Source organism: Zingiber officinale, chromosome 9A (genome assembly GCF_018446385.1).
Source record: "Zingiber officinale cultivar Zhangliang chromosome 9A, Zo_v1.1, whole genome shotgun sequence".
Taxonomy (NCBI): Eukaryota; Viridiplantae; Streptophyta; class Magnoliopsida; order Zingiberales; family Zingiberaceae; genus Zingiber; species Zingiber officinale.
In genome coordinates, this window is record NC_056002.1 from 18,086,439 (window position 1) to 18,105,093 (window position 18,655).

The window sequence follows — 18,655 nt, forward strand, 5'->3', positions numbered from 1 at the left end:
GAGTTTCAGTGAGGTAGATCCACTCTCGAGCGGCTAAAAAACTAACATATCAATGGAAGAAGCAAACAGAAAAGCCACGAAGACTGACCCATCGTCTTCAGCCAGATGACTAGATCGAGGAGGATAGAGATCGAGCAAATGAACAGATCCACATCTTTTCCGTCTGATTAAAAAATAGGTTTCTTTTTAGATAAAGAGAAAGAAAATAAAAAAAAAAATCTGGAAAACATCAGAGTATGTGAGGGGCGCCCATGATACAACATCTTGGAAAAGTCCATGAGACAGAATACATCCCATGTGATAATTTCATGATCATCCTCCACTCTCGCAGAGTGCCCATTTCTCCTTTTCTTAACTGAGGTAAGCTATAATCTTCGCAGGTAATCTGAAGAGTTTTATAGCGTAGTTGATTCAGGTACACATTGCTTTCTATTCGAGTCCGAGCCGTGTGGATGGCAAGTAACTAGGCAGAGTACAAGAAGCTGATTCCAGAAATTTCTTGTGTTTTTTTCCTGACTTTCTATTTTTTTTTTTTTTTAGTTTCGTTTAGTGAAACCTTTTGCGGCGTTTGTCTGTCGAATTCTCCGTGTTTTGAGGCGTCTCTTTTGATTTCTGTCTTCCAATCGTCCAAGTATGAGCATGTGGGAGTATGAGAGCGAGGCCCATGGCGGCCGAAGAGACCCCGGAGTGAGCTCGGTCGACTTCGACAACCACGACAGCCTCAAGACCGATGTGTTCGAGCGCAGAGATCAGTCCTGGTATGTTTCTCATTCAGCTGTTAAACAGTCAGCATGAGATTTACTAAAAAAAATTAAAAGAGAGAGAGAGAGAACTTGTGTTTTTGTTCTTGGAGATGGCGCAAGTTAAATCGAACTAAATAATGAAACAATAATAACAATCTGGAATGTGCAGGTATGTTTCCAGCGATATTCCTAGCAATTTGCTGGTTAAAGTGGGATGTGTCAGCTTCCATCTGCACAAGGTTATAGAATCTTTTTGCTGATTTAGCTTTTATATGAGCTTTTGACGATGAACTGCTTGATATGTATGTATGTATGGATATATTTCTGGATCGCAGTATCCTTTGCTGTCGAGAAGCGGACGAATGAACAGGATGATCCAGGAATCATCGAGGGAAAGTGAAGCGAGCATGGTGGAATTGGACGACATCCCCGGCGGTCCGGAAGCGTTCCAACTGGCGGCTAAATTTTGCTACGGCATCGCTGTGGATCTGTCGGCCTCCAACATCTCCGGGCTCCGCTGCGCCGCCGAATACCTGGAGATGACGGAGGACTTGGAAGAGGGGAACTTGATCTTCAAAACAGAGGCCTTCCTCAGCTACGTAGTCCTCTCCTCCTGGCGGGACTCCATCGTGGTCCTCAAAAGCTGCGAGAGCCTGTCGCCCTGGGCAGAAAACCTGCAGATCGTGCGCCGCTGCAGCGAGTCCATCGCCTGGAAGGCCTGCGCCAATCCCCGGGGCATCCGGTGGGCCTACACCGGCAGGCCCGCCAAGGCTTCTTCCAGTCCTCGGTGGAATGGGACCGACTCCAAAGACCCAAACAGTCCCAGCCGGAGCCAGCCGGTGCCCCCGGACTGGTGGTTCGAAGACGTCTCCATCCTCCGCATCGACCACTTCGTCCGCGTCGTCACCGCCATCAAGGTGAAGGGCATGCGGTTCGACCTCATCGGCGCCGCCATCATGCATTATGCGTCCAAGTGGCTGCCGGGGATGGCCAAGGAGCCCTCGCTGCCCGCCAGCGAGGAGTCGTGGAGTGGTACTCAATTAGGGAGCAGCACCGGACTCCACTTGATCATCGCCAGCAAAGAGGATTTGTCGAGCTCCCAGATTCGCGAGCAGCGCATGGTGATCGAGAGTCTCATCAGCATAATTCCGCCGCACAAGGACTGCGTCTCCTGCAGCTTCCTTCTCCGGCTTCTGAGACTGGCCAATATGCTGAAGGTGGCGCCGGCGCTGGTGACCGAGTTGGAGAAGCGGGTGGGCATGCAGCTGGAGCAAGCCACGTTGCCCGATCTCTTGATCCCTTCCTTCCAGAAGATGGACACGATGTACGACGTGGATTTGGTACAGAGATTGCTGGAGCACTTCTTGGTTCAAGAACAGATCGAATCGTCCAGCCCCGGGAGGGAGCCGTGCCTAGAGAAACACGGCATCTATGAGGCAAATCCAAGAAATGCCACTGGCCCGACTGCCAAGAACAGAGTCGCCAGGCTGCTCGACAGCTATCTCACAGAGGTGTCGAGGGACCGCAATCTCTCCCTCACCAAATTCCAAGTTCTATCGGAAGCTCTGCCGGAGGCGGCCAGGGCTTGCGACGACGGATTGTACCGAGCAGTCGACTCCTATCTCAAGGTAAGGATTATTGAATTGGCGATCTCAATCTCTCTTTAGAATTTAGATATAGATCAAAGGCTGAATATATTGTATATTATAAATTATATAGGCTCATCCGATGCTAACAGAGCACGAGAGGAAGAGGCTATGCCGGGTGATGGACTGCCAGAAGCTGTCGGTGGATGCGTGCATGCACGCCGCGCAGAACGAGCGATTGCCTCTGCGCGTGGTGGTGCAGGTGCTCTTCTCGGAGCAAGTCAAAATAAGCAACGCCCTAGCAAACTCATCGCTCAAGGAAACGGTGGAGTCTCATTTTCAATCCATGGTGTCCACGCGCCGGCAGCTACTGGAAGGGACTCCGCAGTCGTTCCAAGAAGGATGGGCGGCCGCCAAGAAGGACATCAACACGCTCAAGTTCGAGCTGGAGAGCATGAAGACCAAGTACCTGGAGCTGCAGAATGACATGGACAATTTGCGGCGACAGATGGAGAAGGCGCCGCCCTCCAAACCCACCAGCAAGCAGTCGTCGTCGCCGTGGACCACAGGGTGGAAGAGACTGAGCAAGCTCACCAAGATGTCGACCGAGGCGCATGAGATTGGCTCTCAGATGCCAGGGGCACCGGGAGGGGAGTCCGAGAAGAAAGGCCAGAGGAGATGGAGGAATTCAATTTCATGAGCCGATTATCCTTCCCTTCCACCTTTTTGTTAATCTTTATTCGCACTGTCTATTTCTTAGCTTTTCCAGTAGAACCGAACTGAGTAAACTTAGATTGTTCGTTTTGTCTTCTGCAGTGAGTGAGTAATAGACACGCATCTTTCTCACTAAGTTTACGATGCTGACGAGCACAGATACAAGTGTATTTCTGTAGATCAAAACGATACAATTCGATACAGATAAAATGCTTATGCTAAATAAGCTAGAAATACACTCAGCATAATATATCCAGCTACATTATCTAAGGTAACTTCCCACTGTAGAACATTTGCTAGTTGGCTAAAACTTTCAGTCTCAGGGTCCGATTACTCTTCATTCAGTTTCCGAGTCATCACTCTCGTTGTCCAAGTACATCTCCACCGCGTCACTGCGAGTTGCCTCCTCGTCGTCATCTTCTCTCGTCTCTTTGCGTGCTCTCTCCGCTGCTTGTTCCATGGCAATCCGAAGCCTATGGCTGACAACTTCCCAAGAAACAAGCTTTTCCACAAATACTGAAACAAAATCAGCCCTTCTATTCTGCAGATGTAAAAGCTGCGATGAGACTGTTCTCTACACATCTTAACTCCTTCCGTAAATCACATTTTAAGGAAACTGACCTCATAATCAAGGTAATATGCATGCTGGGGGAAAATGGATTTGCGCCAAGATTGGTATTCAGTTAGTACAAAGAAATGTAGGAAGTAACACCAGGAAATACTCAAGAAAAGGTAAGTTTTACCTCCCAGACATCTACAGCAAGGAGCGGCTGCAACAATATTACAATTTTTAGTTAGGTAAGTAAACAGCAGCATTAGCATTCACAAAACAGGGAAACAAAATATATTCCTACCAGCCATACAACAAGAATGTTCATATACAGATATACATTTAGGCAATGAAAAAATGAAGCTACATTGATGAAAACAAATTTTGGTAACATCAGTTGCTGGCTCGCTATTGAAGCAGTCTAAAATAAGATAAAATTTATTTAAATATAAATGATGATATAGTAGAGGGATTGAGCCCAATAACGTAGAAAGATCAATATAGCCGACCTCATTTAGTGGGATAAAAGCTTGGTTGATGTTGTTATTTTGGGTAAGAGGTGAGAATCTCTCAAGGGTTTTTAGAGCGACAAGATTTGAAATCTCATTGTTTACATCAAGCTTTCATCCTTATTTGATTTCATCTTGTAATAAAAATTTTGCAGATTTGAGCCAAGTTTTTTGTGTGACTGCATCCTCCATGAAGTTTCTCCTTCTGCAAAGCTCTCTAGCTTGTGAGTTTCATCCTTGTTTTGAAGAAGTTTACTTTATTGCCTTGGTTAAGGAGCATGGTGATGATGGGTTCTACTGGTGTTGTCGCAATAGGACACAGCAAAGGCCATAAATGGATGAGTGAGTCTTGAAGACACAAATATCCATTTTAGCATTGTGCTTCTTTATATTTATTTTCCACTGCATATTTATACCTTTAATATTGTCATTCACGCATGCATTTTCTAATGATTGTAACGAGTTTGTGATTGTTGTAACTTATGATTTGATAATGTTAGGACCAAAAGTAGTTAGAGAGGGGGGGGGGGGGGGGGAATAGCTCGTCGCGTTCGCTCGGTGCTCGGCGTTGCTTGTTCCTTCAAAGATGTGCAGCGGAAAATACAGAAACAAACACACAACGCTAACACGGTTGGTTTTACTTGGTATCCACCTCACAAGAGGTGACCAATCCAAGGATCCACACCAACACACACACCCTCCACTATGAAAACACTCCTTTTCGGTAACTACCGAGGGCGGAGAAGCCCTACAAGACTCTCAGTACAAGAAGAAAGGAAAGGGAACCAAAATACAAGCGCAAAGCTTACGATGAGTACAGAAAACCCTAACCCTAGCTTCTCTTCTTGCCTTTGATCCGCCTCTTGACTTGGAAAGCTTCCAAGATCCTTCAAGAACTGGCGATCTGATCTTTGAGAGCGCTGTGGAGGAGTAATCTGGGGTGAATCGGAGAAGAGATGCCGCAGCCATCACACGCCTGCAGCTATAAACGACGCCAACGGTCGGATCCCGATCGATTCGAATGTTCCCAATCGATCGGGGAGGCTTTGGACCGATCCACGGATCGATCCAGAGCGCCTCTGTGCTCTGGAAACGCGCCTGGATCGATCCACGGATCGATCCAGCGCTTATCGCGCGAAGCAGCCGCGTCCCAATCGATCCAGCGATCGATTGGGACCTCTGATCGATCCACGGATCGATCCGACCTTATCGTTGGGACAGTGCGGATCGATCCACCGATCGATCGAGCTGAATCGATCCATCGATCGATCCGACGCGATTTTGTCCAAAACCAAGTCCCAAACCTCCCGAACCAACATCCGGTCAACCTTGACTGTTGGTATGTCATGCCTAGCATCTAGTCACTCCCTCGACCGCTAGGACTCCCTCACCAAGTGTCCGGTCAATCCCTTTGACCCACGACTTTTCTATCCGGTCAATCCTTCGACCTACTTGGACTTTTCTTCACGCCAAGTATCCGTCAATCCTTTCGACCTACTTGACTTCCCACGGATGTCCGATCATCCTCGATCCATCCGGATTTTCCTGCACGGCTTCACTCACGGGACTTTCACCTAGCTTCACTCACTGGGTTTTCCATCCGCCTAGCTTCACTCACTAGGACTTTCACCGCCTCACTCACCAGGATTTCCATCCGCCTAGCTTCACTCACTAGGACTTTCACCGCCTGCTTCACTCACTCACTCCCAGCTTCACTCACCGGGACTTTCATACCGCCTAGCTTCACTCATAGGACTTTCACCGGCTTCACTCACCGGATTTCCATCCGCCTAGCTTCACTCACTAGGACTTCCTTCCGCCTGGCTCACTCACGGGACTTTCATACCGCCTAGCTTCACCACTAGGACTTTTCCCTGGCTTCACTCACCAGATTTCCATCCGCCTAGATTCACTCACTAGACTCTTCGGCTTCACTCACCGGGACTTTCATAACGCCTAGCTTCACCACTAGGTCTTTCATTTTGCCTAACATCCCAGTTAGGACTTCCCGATCAAGTATCCGATCAACTTTGACCTACTTGACTCTTCTTCAATCAATATCTTATTGAAACATCTAAACCCAAACCAAGACTCACGCTTGGTCAACCTTGACCGAGGGATATTGCACCAACAATCTCCCCCTTTTTGATGTTTGACAATACCACAATAACACTTACAATCCCATATGTAAGTTAGGCTAATCTCATAGCCTTCTTCTTCATGCCACTAGGTAATGAAAGCATAAATTAAGCTCTTCATTCTCCCCCTAAGAGGGCAAACTCTCTCTAGGTAATGAAAGCCTAACTTACTCCCTTTCATGAGTCCTTTCATTCTCCCCCTATGACCTTCCCATAGGTAATGAAGGTCTAAGCTTAACCATACATTCTCCCCCTATTGGCACACATCAACCCATCGTTGGACACACATCAACCTATGTTCCAATTCTAGGCACACTTCAACAAATCCATTTGTTGAAGACTCTCCCCCTGAAGAGTTGCTCATCGTTGTTCACAACATCACTCGTTGTGATCAACACGATAATGAAGGTCTCATACCCTTCATTTATCCTTAACTTCTCCCTCAATGTAGACAACTACCCAACCTTGAGCATTATCTACCACTTGAGTGTCCACTTGAAATAATGAGGATATCCACTCCCCATTTCTCCCCATTTCAAGTTTAAATGCTCAACCTTGAGCAAGTTCACAACAGAAGGTTAACCACCTTCCAAGGTTCATGAAAAATAATTTTCATGTCTTTAAAGAGTCCCTCCCCTAAAGACATGAACTTCTGTCGTTGCACCAACAATGACTTGGAATCTCTAAAACATTAGAAACCCAATTTAGAAGTTTTGAGGTTCAAGTATTCAAAATTTGAAACAACCTCAACCTAAACTTCTACTTAGTCTTCGTTAACGATCCATCCTTGTTTTCGACATGAAAACACCCTTTCTGTATGTATACAAATGTATTTAAGGGTTTGGAATGGTTACCTAGACAAAAGAGGTTCAAAATCTGAAATCAAGCCTTCCCAGAAAATCAAGAACTTGGATCGATTGGAGTTGGGTTCCAATCGATTGAACTTCTCAATCGATCCAGCGATCGATTCAGACTCCTGATCGATCGGATGATCGATCCGGACTGCTCGCGGGAATTGCCGTTTGAATCGATCCATGGATCGATTCAGGAACTCCAATCGATCCATGGATCGATCGGAGCTCTGATAGTTGCTGAAATTCCATTTCAGTCAACTTCAGAAACCCCTAGAAAATTCTACAAAAATCCAAAAATTATGAAATTTCGTGTAGACATTATTTAGGGCGTTTACTATCACGGAAAAATAGTTTTCTATGAAAATACTTCATATTTTCAAAGATTGACACAAACTTGAAAACTTGCAAAAACTTTAGTGTTTTTCTTCAAGTTTGTGTCTAACTATTCAATGGTGATTACTATCAAAAGATAGCCTTCACCAAGGTTTTCCAAAAACATTTTAAAAACATTTCCAAAACCAATATCCCATCACATTCCTTGGGCTTAATGCACATGACTTGTACATTAGCTTTCCCAATGATGGGAAAACACATAACTATGTGTTTTGATGAACCTAAAACTCAAAAGAATGCACTAAATCAACATGTTGAGTTTTGTTCATCATCCTAACATCTCACTTGTATCTATTGTGGACAAAACACATACAAGTCATCTTAGAGGTCTTTGTGAGATGTAAAATTTGGTTTTGCCCTATTCTAGGGATCATGCATATCTATCTAGGCATTTTAGAGATATTAGACATCCACCCAGGATGTCACTTGTCAATAAGTGTCGTTAAATGCCATTCGTCCTTAATTACAAGGAATTAAACTTAATGCATGATTATGTTATGGCATACATCAAAAGAAAATAATTTTCAAAAGAAAATATCCTATTACTACATGATGTATGAATGTCATGACATGGTATTTTTGGATTTTTCATAATAAAACATGAATGCAAAAATAGACATGATGTCATGGCATATGATGGGCAAACAATCATGGCAAGATTTAGCATAAATAAAATATACCTAGATTAACTATCTAAGTATCCTTAAAGTCTTAGCTAAACTTACAACTTAAACCTAGATTGCCCTAAAGTGCTACAAGAGAATACCAAAACCTAAATTTGGCATTTCTAATTTCCTTGATTTAATGTATGCCAATTGAAAATAAACATGTCCTCAAATGTTGGCATATTCCATTTTTCCTCAAGAGTAGCACTTTTAAATTTAAGGCCCGGATTGCCTTAAATTGCCTAAGAACATACCAAAATCCCAACTTGATAGTTCTTATGAATTTCCCAATATGTGCCATTTAAGATTAAAATCAATTCTTCCACCATTAGACACATTTTACTCTTTCAAGGAGTAATCAATAGGTCCATTTCATTTTCAAAGGTTAACTAAAACCTTGAAAATGCTCCTTGAGTGTCAATTTCCTCAAAGTTGGGTTAACTACCCTTCTAATCGGAGTTGACACTCTCTAACCCATCTATGGGGTAGAGAAGATGCTCCTAGGAACCCAACACCTATTGGTGCTCCTTGGATGCTCTAGGTACTCACTAGGGATAACTTCCTAGTGACCTTGTTGGGCTTCTTAGAAGCCTTGGTCACATTTTCTAGGTCAATTCTAGGGATAGCCTCCCTTGTAACCTTGTTCGTGACTTTCTTAGACTTCTTAGAAGTCTTAGTCACTTTGGTTGCAAAGATACTTCTAGGGATATCTTCCCTTGTATCCTTGACTTGACCTCTAGACTTAGGGTTCGTTCCATAACTATATGGAACCCTATGATAACTAGGCACATCCTTCTTAGCTTTTGGTTTGTATCCTAAACCTTTATGGCCATTGGATGGCTTTGATTTTCCTAAACCTAAGTTATGCTCACTTTGCCCTAATAGGATATTTTCCATCATTTTTAGGGTCTTCTCCATTTTATCAAGTCTTGACCTCAAGACTTGATTTTCTCTCACTAAGTCCTTAGTATTTGATCCATGAGCATTTTTGTTTCTAGGCTTGTATCTTAAATCCTTAGAGTTTTCGCCTAGATTTTTACCTACAATCCTAGCCTTAGGTGTAGTAGTTTTAGCATGAAAAGCTATATGTTTTTCTTTAACGCTATCATGCTTTCTATTTTCATGGTAAATAGCATTAAAATGATAGAAATTTGACCTAGCATGCTTTTTACCATTTTGTAAGGGAATAGGCTCAATGAAAGTTACCTTCCTTTTTACCTTAGAGGCCCCCCTTGACTAGAGCTTCCTCCATGAGCCTTGACCACCTTCTTCCCCTTAGGGCATTGACTTCGGTAATGCCCCTTTTGATTGCAAGAGAAGCACACGATATGCTCCTTGCTCTTCTTTGTGTTGGGGATGATCTCCTTGGGCTTCGCCTTGCCCTTTTGTGCCACTTGGCCCTTCTTCTTGGCCAATTTAGGGCACTTGCTCTTGTAGTGCCCATGTTCCCTACACTCAAAACATATTATATGATTTTTATTTTTAATTGAAACATTTATACCTTCTTGTATAGGGATGGCACTTGCTCCTCCATTTGATATTTCTTGACTTGTGGAGGTGGAATCTACTTCTTCCTCTTCGTCTCTTGACCCGGATGTAGAAGCTTCTCCTTCTTCTTGATCCGGCGTCACCAAGGATTGCTCCCCCTCAATCCTAGAGGTGGAGGCTTCATCATCTTGAATATGAAACAAGGAGTATGCTCCCTCCTTGTTCCCTTCGTTGCATTCCCTTGAGGATGAAGCATCTTGGATTTCCTCTTCTTCGGAGGTTGAGCATCTATCAACCTCGGAATCCTCCTTTGGTCTTGCTCCAAAGAGTCACCCTCTTTGGATTCTTCATGATCTTGTACAGTGGAGGGGATCTCTTCATGAAGCTTGGCCAATTTGCTCCAAAGCTCCTTGGCATCTTCGAATTCTCCAACTCGAGCCAAGATGTGGCTAGGCAATAAGTTGACCAGAAGCTTGGTCACTTTGTCATTTGCCTCGCCCCTTTGAATTTGCTCTGAGCTCCATCTGCTTTTCTTTAGAAGCTTGCCCTTGGAGTTTGTTGGAGCTTTGAAGCCTTCCATTAGAGCAAACCATTGCTCTATCTCCATCATAAGAAAGTTTTCGATTCTTGATCTCCAAGAATCGAAGCTTGCCGATGTGTATGGTGGAGCCACCCTTGTGTCAAATCCAAGTCCATCTTGGAATTGCATCTTGAAGTTGAGCTTGATAAAGTCTTGAACTTGAAGAATTTGCTTCAACTTCTTCACCCTCTAGCTTTTCTTGTTATGCTTGACCCTTCCGGCGATGATTCCGGTGAAGAGCGGCCTCGCTCTGATACCACTTGTTAGGACCAAAAGTAGCTAGAGGGGGGGTGAATAGCTCGTCGCATTCGCTCGGTGCTCGGCGTTGCTTGTTCCTTCAAAGATGTGCAGCGGAAAATACAGAAACAAACACACAACGCTAACACGGTTGGTTTTACTTGGTATCCACCTCACAAGAGGTGACTAATCCAAGGATCCACACTAACACACACACCCTCCACTATGAAAACACTCCTTTTCGGTAACTACCGAGGGCGGAGAAGCCCTACAAGACTCTCAGTACAAGAAGAAAGGAAAGGGAACCAAAATACAAGCGCAAAGCTTACGATGAGTACAGAAAACCCTAACCCTAGCTTCTCTTCTTGCCTTTGATCCGCCTCTTGACTTGGAAAGCTTCCAAGATCCTTCAAGAACTGGCGATCTGATCTTTGAGAGCGCTGTGGAGGAGTCTGGGTGAATCGGAGAAGAGATCCCGCAGGCCATCACGCCTGCGGCTATAAACGACGCCAACGGTCGGATCCGATCGATTCGAATGTTCCCGATCGATCGGGGACGCTGGATCGATCCACGGATCGATCCGGGCACTGCTTCGCGAAGCGCTGGATCGATCCACGGATCGATCCGGCGCTTATCGCGCGAAGCTGGTCCCAATCGATCCCGATCGATTGGGACCTCTGATCGATCCACGGATCGATCCGACCATCTCCGGACAGTCCGGATCGATCCACCGATCGATCCAGAGCTGATCGATCCATCGATCGATCCAGACTCGATTTTGTCCGAAACCAAGTCCCAAACCTCCCAAACCAACATCCGGTCAACCTTCGACTGTTGGTATGTCATGCCTAGCATCTAGTCACCCTTGACTGCTAGGACTCCCTCACCAAGTGTCCGGTCAATCCCTTTGACCCACTTGGACTTTTCTCTTAGTATCCATCCAATCCTTTGACCTACTTGGACTTTTCTTCACGAGTATCCGATCAATCTTGATCCATCTGGACTTCCCCCAGATGTCCGATCATCCTCGATCCATCTGGATTTTCCTGCCCGGCTTCACTCACGGGACTTTCACCTAGCTTCACTCACTAGGGTTTTCCATCCGCCTAGCTTCACCACTAGGACTTTCGCTTCACTCACCAGGATTTCCATCCGCCTAGCTTCACTCACTAGGACTTTCACCGCCTAGCTTGATTTCCATCCTAGCTTCACTCACTACCCGGCTTCACTCACGGGACTTTCATACCGCCTAGCTTCACTCATAGGACTTTCACCGGCTTCACTCACCAGATTTCCATTTACTAGGACTTTTCCATTGCTTCACACACAGTGGACTTTCATCGCCTAGCTTCACCACTAGGACTTTCACCGGCTTCACTCACCAGATTTCCATCCGGCCTTTCACTGGCTTCACTCACTAGGACTTTCATACTGTCTAGCTTCACTCACTAGGTCTTTCATTTTGCCTAACATCCCAGTTAGGACTTCCCAGTCAAGTATCCAGTCAACCTTGACCTACTTGACTCTTCTTCAATCAATATCTTATTGTCAAACATCTAAACCCAAACCAAGACTCAGCTTGGTTACCCAGGTCAACCTTGACCTGAGGGATATTGCACCAACAGATAATATATATTTTAGAACTTTTAGTTAATATAAATGTATATATACATGAACATTAATAAATAATAAATCATATCTATTAATATGGAAGCAATAAATGACAAAATTGTATCATAATAAATAATAAAGTTAAAAATATATATAACAAAATTAAATTTATTATTATAAAATTAAATAATCTCACATTATAAATTAAAATTTGGTATTATAAGGCATAGTTTAGAACTAACTCACATTGACAAATACTTGATATTACAAGTCTAAGTTTAGAATCAAACCACATTGAAATTGGGTATATCGGATTCTCTCAATCAATAGTATGTTTCTCAATTAACTCTAAGATAGAGAAATCTATGTGACAATAAGGCCAAGTGGCAAGTTTGAAAATTTCAAGTTGGAATTAAAAAGAGTGAAGAAGAGTCTCTCATCCTCTTGTGTGTGTTTATAATTACTAGGATTCAAGCATGGTTTGCTAAATCCCTGAGTTCTAAATTGCAAGTGATCATCAATTTCTGCTATTGATTTGACCAAGTTTTAATGGTTTCAGCTATATTCTAGTGTGTTATTATACATAACTTCTTTGAAACTTGAAGTTTATAAACTTCTTGAACAATTTTTGTGAGATAACAAATCTCTCAGAAAAAATGTAGATCGGCCTTTACCAATTCTGATCCAATTCAGGGATCTGAATTGAAAGCAGCCAATATTGATGATTTTCTTTTAAATTGTAATTTACATCTATGAATAATAAAAGTAGATAGAGGGAAAAGGCACTACCAGTGAGAATAATTTTTCTCTAGAGACAGTAAAGCAAAACAAGAAATCATTTTATGTGAAATTCACACAACACATCTTTTTAAAAAAGTAAGAAGTTCCAATCTTATTTTATCATACTTTCTTCTTCATTAAAACTTGATTCAATTGAGGAAGAAAACATAATTGAATCTTTTAACCCCCAATATAGGTGCCAAATGATTAATCAAGAGAAAGAGAAGTCTTTGGTTGGCGTTATTTGATCATTTCATCAATATCCAAGAGTCCAGAAAGGTAGATAGGCATTGTTGAGAGTTTCCATGAAGAGCTAGTATTGCGTGCATGGAATTTTCTATGGAAAAGGAAGCAAACAAAGATAAAAAATTCAAATGTTCCTCGGTGAAGGAAATAGTCAATTATCTAATACTAGACAAGAAAGATGTTCACTAAGGTCTAGGTTGCTGATAATCATGATTTCAAAACTCATACAAATGCCTAAATGATGAGCAGAGCTAATTATCTGACATAATGAAAATGCCCAATCGGTATTATAATTTGAGTTTATTTTAATGACAATATCTTTTTGTTGTAATAATAAAAGCTTAATACATAGGCATGGAAAGTCCCTTTCAGATCAAGCTTGGATTCAGGCTAAAATTCAAGTTTAAACTGGGATCGAACAAGAGAAAATGTACTCTTACGTACATGGGTTAGCATCTCCAAATACATCTTGCCTACATAGGCTAGCATGTCCATTGGTCGGTTCCAATTATGAGCATCTCAACAAACAATTAAAATCAAGAAGCAATGCTACATAGAAATAATGCCCAGGTCAACTACTAAATGATTACATAAAATCACAATAGTATATTTATTTGGTTAAATAAGACTTACAGCATAATTCCAAATTAGAGGGTTTATGGCATTTGGAGACTTTAACACAACAAGCCTGTTGTCTTTTTCTGAAGGACAAGGATTAACTGCATTGCCAACATCTAATTTATTTGCCTTATCTGAAACAGAAGAAAACGAGGATATCAATTCCAAAGAAGCAAAAGTGTTATTGCAAGCCATTTATTTTAGTTTCTCGTTAAATTGTGCTTAGAGTTTGGTAGCAATGCCTTGAACAAAGGACCATATCATTACATACAAGCAAGCCATGCCCAACCGGAACCAAATTGTGTTACTGCAGCTTGTTTGAAATTTTCCAACATCGTATCGAATGAACCAAAGTCTCTCTCAATCAGCTCCATGAGTTTTCCAGATGGATGTCCTCCGCCATTTGGTTTGATGGATTGCCAGAAAAAATCATGATTCCAAACCTAGCAGGCAAGAACAATGTAAAAATGCTTAAGAGGTAATTTGCAATTCCAAGAAGAATCATGATGAACTCCAAATAAATGTGTTGGATTTTGTTTGACTTCTCATACAACAAGGAATAAAAATGTGGATAACAAAGAGATTCAAAGCATAGTCAGTGGTGCCTTGACTCTTCTTTCTATTTCATAAAAAGGCTATGAACCTGTAGCCAAACAATTTAAGCCATACAGGAATGAAGTTTAAGGTTCCCACAACTACTCATATACCTGTTTTCAGATGCGTGGAAAAAAGAATGTTGTTTCTCAGTTTTAATTTTAATTTCGAAATCAAATTAGTTTTTTCAAAATTTTACTGATAAAAGAACAAGGAATGCAAATAAGGCAACAAAACAAAATTGTATAAAGGAAAAAATGGTCATCTCCTATAGTCAACCTGAGCTTTTTTTATTCCATAAAAGTGTGCCTAAATCATTTCGAAGAAAGTTCTTATAGTTTTCATCTTATAAATTGTTTATCTTCCAAAATCTTGGGATTCAAGAGTTTTATCTAAAATGTACATTACAAATAATCTTATCCTTACTCCTTAGCATATTTGAGTGCGTGTTACTAAAATGTGTATTTGTAAGTTATTTCTCAACTCTAAAAGGGTTTACAAAGTTCTTTCGTCTTAATAAAAGTTACTTTTAACAAGAAAGAATCTTACTTCACCACGCCTTATCTTTGAGTGGAGAATTTTATACTAGAAGATAAGGATGAAGGATTCTTACTCAACCTGTCATTATTTCTAGCATCTAAATTAGTATCTAAGTTCATACCAAATCCTATGTCAGAACTTGAGCCAAATCTGTCTAAATCTCTCAACTCTGTCATTGAGAATGTGAAATTTAACAAGGCATACTAGAAGAAGAAGATGGCTATCCCTGAACTAGTACAAGTACAAGAATCCAACCCAGATGCTAAGAATGAGGTAACAATTTCTAATTTTGCATTACAAGTTCAAACTCAATTTCATGTAGGTGATGAGAGCCTAGACCTTTCTATTATTATTAGGAAAGGAACCAGAGAGTGCAAAAAACGACCTTTATATCCTCTTGCACACTTCCTTGTGCAATCCTATCATTTAAATAATTATTTTGACCATCACATAGAGCCTTCTTAGTTATCTAAACACCACCTACCACCTTATCCAAGGCTTTATCAAATGAGAAATAGAAACAAGCTATGAATGAAAAAACAGAAGCATTAGAGAAAAACAAAACGTGGGCATTGGTGAAGTTGCTATAGAAAAAAACTTATAGGTTGTAACTTGTAAATGGGGTTATCCAACGAAAGACTGGTAGCCAAGGGAATCAGCAACATCCAAGGCTACTTAAGGATATCCCTAACCTTGAGGCTTACAATATATCCTCAATCAGTTAGTGAAGTAGGATACTATTTACAACTCAATCCGTGTAGATGAAGTGCGGTTTATCCAAAATTAGGCATTTGACTAGGCATGTAGATCAAGCAATTTCAGATTTTCCAAATTCTCTACAGACCTAAGATACAAACTTACAAGCACATCGAGTGCATTAGGAATGTCCAGCAAGCATCGCACAGATGATTAAGGATTAAACACCGCTGACTAATTGCAGCAGTAAACATATATAACATAAATATTTGACACAATATGACCTCTTTTCTACCGGAAGATGGTGAGCAAGAAGGCATTTCTGGGTATAAAAGGCTAAGGGCATGCAATTCAATTAGCAGGCAACAGTTTGGCAATATTACCTGCGCCGCATGAACAAAGGCTGGTAGTGGGTTGCCCTTGTTATATGTAGCAAGCAAGATGTCTTCCAGTCCCTTCCCATCCAGGTCCGTCCCTGCAATGAGATTGTTGAGGCGAACAACATGGGCCCGGTGATGCCCTCCCCAATGCAACTCCAACGTCTGCCGCGTCATGTGCGGTTCTAAGCAATCCTACGACGATGACAACGATAACAAACATCAAAAAAGAACTACAAGCCGAAGTATAAAAGGGAAGGAAGTAGTTTAAGTTCGTGTACCAAAGAGTAAGGCAGGGGCTTCAGTTCCAATTGGGCGACGATGGCGGCGTGCCTCGGGAGTCGTGTTCCGCCTGTTTCCGTCTGCATTCCATGAAATTATGCTCCTCATAAACCAAAGAAGAAGGAAACGAGAAGAAAAAAAAGGGTTTTTTTTGCCGAATGATGCAGAGGGAGGGTGAGGAAGGAGCATTGAACCTTGATTCCACGCGTTTTATTCCTCCATGCCCCGCTGAATGGAGATATCGGTGGAGGCGGCGTGCTCGTCCTGAATGCACCATAGCTAGCAAAGCTAGTAACCTGATGCTGCATCGTCCCTTCAGCGCGTTATCTCCCGGCTGCTTCCTTCCTTATCTGTGACTGCGTATAGTCCCAAATGTGCCAACTTTTATTTTAAAAGTCAAATTAAACCTGCTTAAAATGGTTAATTCAAATAGAACTAAAAAACATAATAATAATAATAATAATAAATAACTTTAAGCTTTAAATTTTCTATCAACTACTAATTTGCCCCTTATTTTAAAAAATAGCATTTAATCCCCTTAATATGTAGTCAAAAGAAAAAAAAAAGTAAAGAACTACTTTGCTAATCTAAATTCAAATTCTAAATATTAAAATTATTCTGATTTGAACCCCTTACTAAAAATAACCTTATACTTAAAAAATAATCCTCTAAAACCGTTAAAGTTTAACGACCTGATAAAAATCACAGTTGTTTTTGAAAAAAAAATTTTTAATTCATATATGAACTAGCATAAATAATAAAAAAAAGAAACTCTCAAAAAAATTATCATCAAAAAAAAAATTATTCCATCGTCCTCACCAAATTTAAAAAAAATCAAAATTTTAAATTGATGAACCAAAATTAAATAAAAATAAAATAAAATTCATTATTAAAAATCTCTTTCTCATTATCAAATGGGAAGAATAATAAAATATAAATGAAATGTTAAATTGTACCAATATGCACATCAAAGATATTACAAAATCAGGAAGGAAATTTATAAGTTATTGTGACTACAAGATTTGTGCTCAAACATTATAATATATCATATAAACTCAAAACTACTAATATCTAATAGATGTTAGCTATTATTTGCATCTAGAAAAATGATGGATATGAATTTTTCTGATGAATAAATGAAATAGAAGAAGAATAAGACTTCAATAATTTCACCTTCTAAAATGTTAAGATTAAACTTTTAATAGTCATATGAATTTTTTTTTTATTTTTATTCTAGAAATTTATGGTTACTTTTTCAATAAGAATATTTTAGTCAGAATAATTTCAACATTTAAAATTAGGATTTAAATAGTAAAGTAATAAGTTATTTTGATCATTTACTAATGTTTTTTCTTTTTACTTTAAATTTATTTTTTAAATATAGAAAGGTAAACGGCTAGTCCATACAAAATACATGGACTTAAAGTTATTTACCTAATAATACTTCATAAAATAATTAAATTGTGTAATTTTTAGAAGTAGCAAAAAGTAATGGAAATTTTACAAAAAGGCGCATTCAACTTTTGAAAATTTTCAAAGGTGTATAATACTTGGGTTGTTTACAAAGAAAGCAGCAACCTTTAATCTTTTTCATCCGGATTTAAAAATTTACATAAATAAAAAAGGGCAAAACTAAAAAATTAAAAAAACGTCCATCATTTATAAAATTATCAAATGGACATCTCATCCCTAACTAAAGTCAATATCTTTTTATTCTCTAATTATTCGGTCAAGTAAAAACTACATATTAATTTTTACAATATATAAAAATTACATGCTAACTTTTACCTGATAGATCGATAATATTTATTTGAAATATAATGTGTGATATGGAGTCTTCATTAATTATTTTACTCGTTGAAATATTATTTTAATCAAATTATTACTTAGATAAATAAAATTAAAATGATATAAAATCGTTGTTGTAGAAGCTAGCAACTAGCTTCTACGGTAGATCATGCTAGATAATGTTTATTTGAAAGGTAATGAGTATCATGGAGTCTACATCAGTTATTTTACTCGTTGAAATGTTGTTTTAATCAGTTTATTATTCATATAAACAAAATCAAAATAATATAAAGTTATTATTGTAGAAGCTAGCAACTAACTCTATATGTTGTAGAAGTTGCATGCTAGCTTCTACACAATCGAGTAATTAGATAATGCAAGGCTATTAACTTCTACACAACCTAGTGATAAGATAATACAAAGCTATTAGCTTTTACACGTTGTAAAAGTTATTGTTAGTGTAATCAATCTTCATGATTTTAATATTTATTTGACAATATATTTAATGAGGTCTGGTCAAAGTTGACCTAGTCAAGTAACTAGCAAGTCTAGGCAGGTCGAGATGACCAGATATTTGGCAAGAGTGAGTAGTACTCTACCAAGTAACTAACAAGTCCAAGCAGGTCGAGGTGAGCAAATGTCTAGTGATCCTGTCCGAACGCTGAA

The 18,655-nt window shown here is 40.3% G+C and overlaps 2 protein-coding genes across 5 annotated transcripts; one reads left to right on the forward strand and one right to left on the reverse strand.

Annotated features, from left to right (window-relative positions):
• Nucleotides 1-202: 202 nt before the first annotated feature.
• Nucleotides 203-3,179, forward strand: LOC122018736 (root phototropism protein 3-like). Of its 4 annotated transcripts, none has more exons than XM_042576134.1 (5): nucleotides 203-360; nucleotides 541-758; nucleotides 913-982; nucleotides 1,079-2,371; nucleotides 2,463-3,179. In XM_042576134.1, the coding sequence occupies exons 2-5, from the start codon at nucleotides 634-636 to the stop codon at nucleotides 3,027-3,029; spliced, it is 2,055 nt and encodes a 684-aa protein (XP_042432068.1). In that variant the 5' UTR covers nucleotides 203-360; nucleotides 541-633; the 3' UTR covers nucleotides 3,030-3,179. The 4 variants fall into 4 exon arrangements, with proteins under 4 accessions (XP_042432068.1, XP_042432071.1, XP_042432069.1 ...); XM_042576137.1 differs by having other exon boundaries at nucleotides 206-360; nucleotides 633-758; XM_042576135.1 differs by having other exon boundaries at nucleotides 207-455.
• An 11-nt stretch (nucleotides 3,180-3,190) lies between these two features.
• On the reverse strand, nucleotides 3,191-16,574 carry LOC122018737 (superoxide dismutase [Fe], chloroplastic-like). The gene is made up of 8 exons (XM_042576138.1): nucleotides 16,396-16,574; nucleotides 16,201-16,281; nucleotides 15,926-16,114; nucleotides 13,984-14,155; nucleotides 13,728-13,846; nucleotides 3,787-3,813; nucleotides 3,665-3,688; nucleotides 3,191-3,584 (listed from the first exon to the last, which is right to left on the reverse strand). The coding sequence occupies exons 1-8, from the start codon at nucleotides 16,507-16,509 to the stop codon at nucleotides 3,381-3,383; spliced, it is 930 nt and encodes a 309-aa protein (XP_042432072.1). The 5' UTR covers nucleotides 16,510-16,574; the 3' UTR covers nucleotides 3,191-3,380.
• Nucleotides 16,575-18,655: the final 2,081 nt, after the last annotated feature.

What these genes read in the sequence shown, in the direction of transcription:
- LOC122018737 (XM_042576138.1), bottom strand. Translation starts at nt 16,509, where the DNA reads ATGCAGCATCAGGTTACTAGCTTTGCTAGCTATGGTGCATTCAGGACG. An exon ending in ATAAAACGCGTGGAATCAAG is followed by an intron (nt 16,282 to 16,395) that starts GTTCAATGCTCC and finishes CATGGAATGCAG; the next exon opens with ACGGAAACAGGCGGAACACG. An exon ending in CGGTTGGGCATGGCTTGCTT is followed by an intron (nt 13,847 to 13,983) that starts GTATGTAATGAT and finishes CTTCTGTTTCAG; the next exon opens with ATAAGGCAAATAAATTAGAT.
- LOC122018736 (XM_042576134.1), top strand. Translation starts at nt 634, where the DNA reads ATGAGCATGTGGGAGTATGAGAGCGAGGCCCATGGCGGCCGAAGAGAC. An exon ending in GAGCGCAGAGATCAGTCCTG is followed by an intron (nt 759 to 912) that starts GTATGTTTCTCA and finishes TGGAATGTGCAG; the next exon opens with GTATGTTTCCAGCGATATTC. An exon ending in CAGTCGACTCCTATCTCAAG is followed by an intron (nt 2,372 to 2,462) that starts GTAAGGATTATT and finishes TAAATTATATAG; the next exon opens with GCTCATCCGATGCTAACAGA.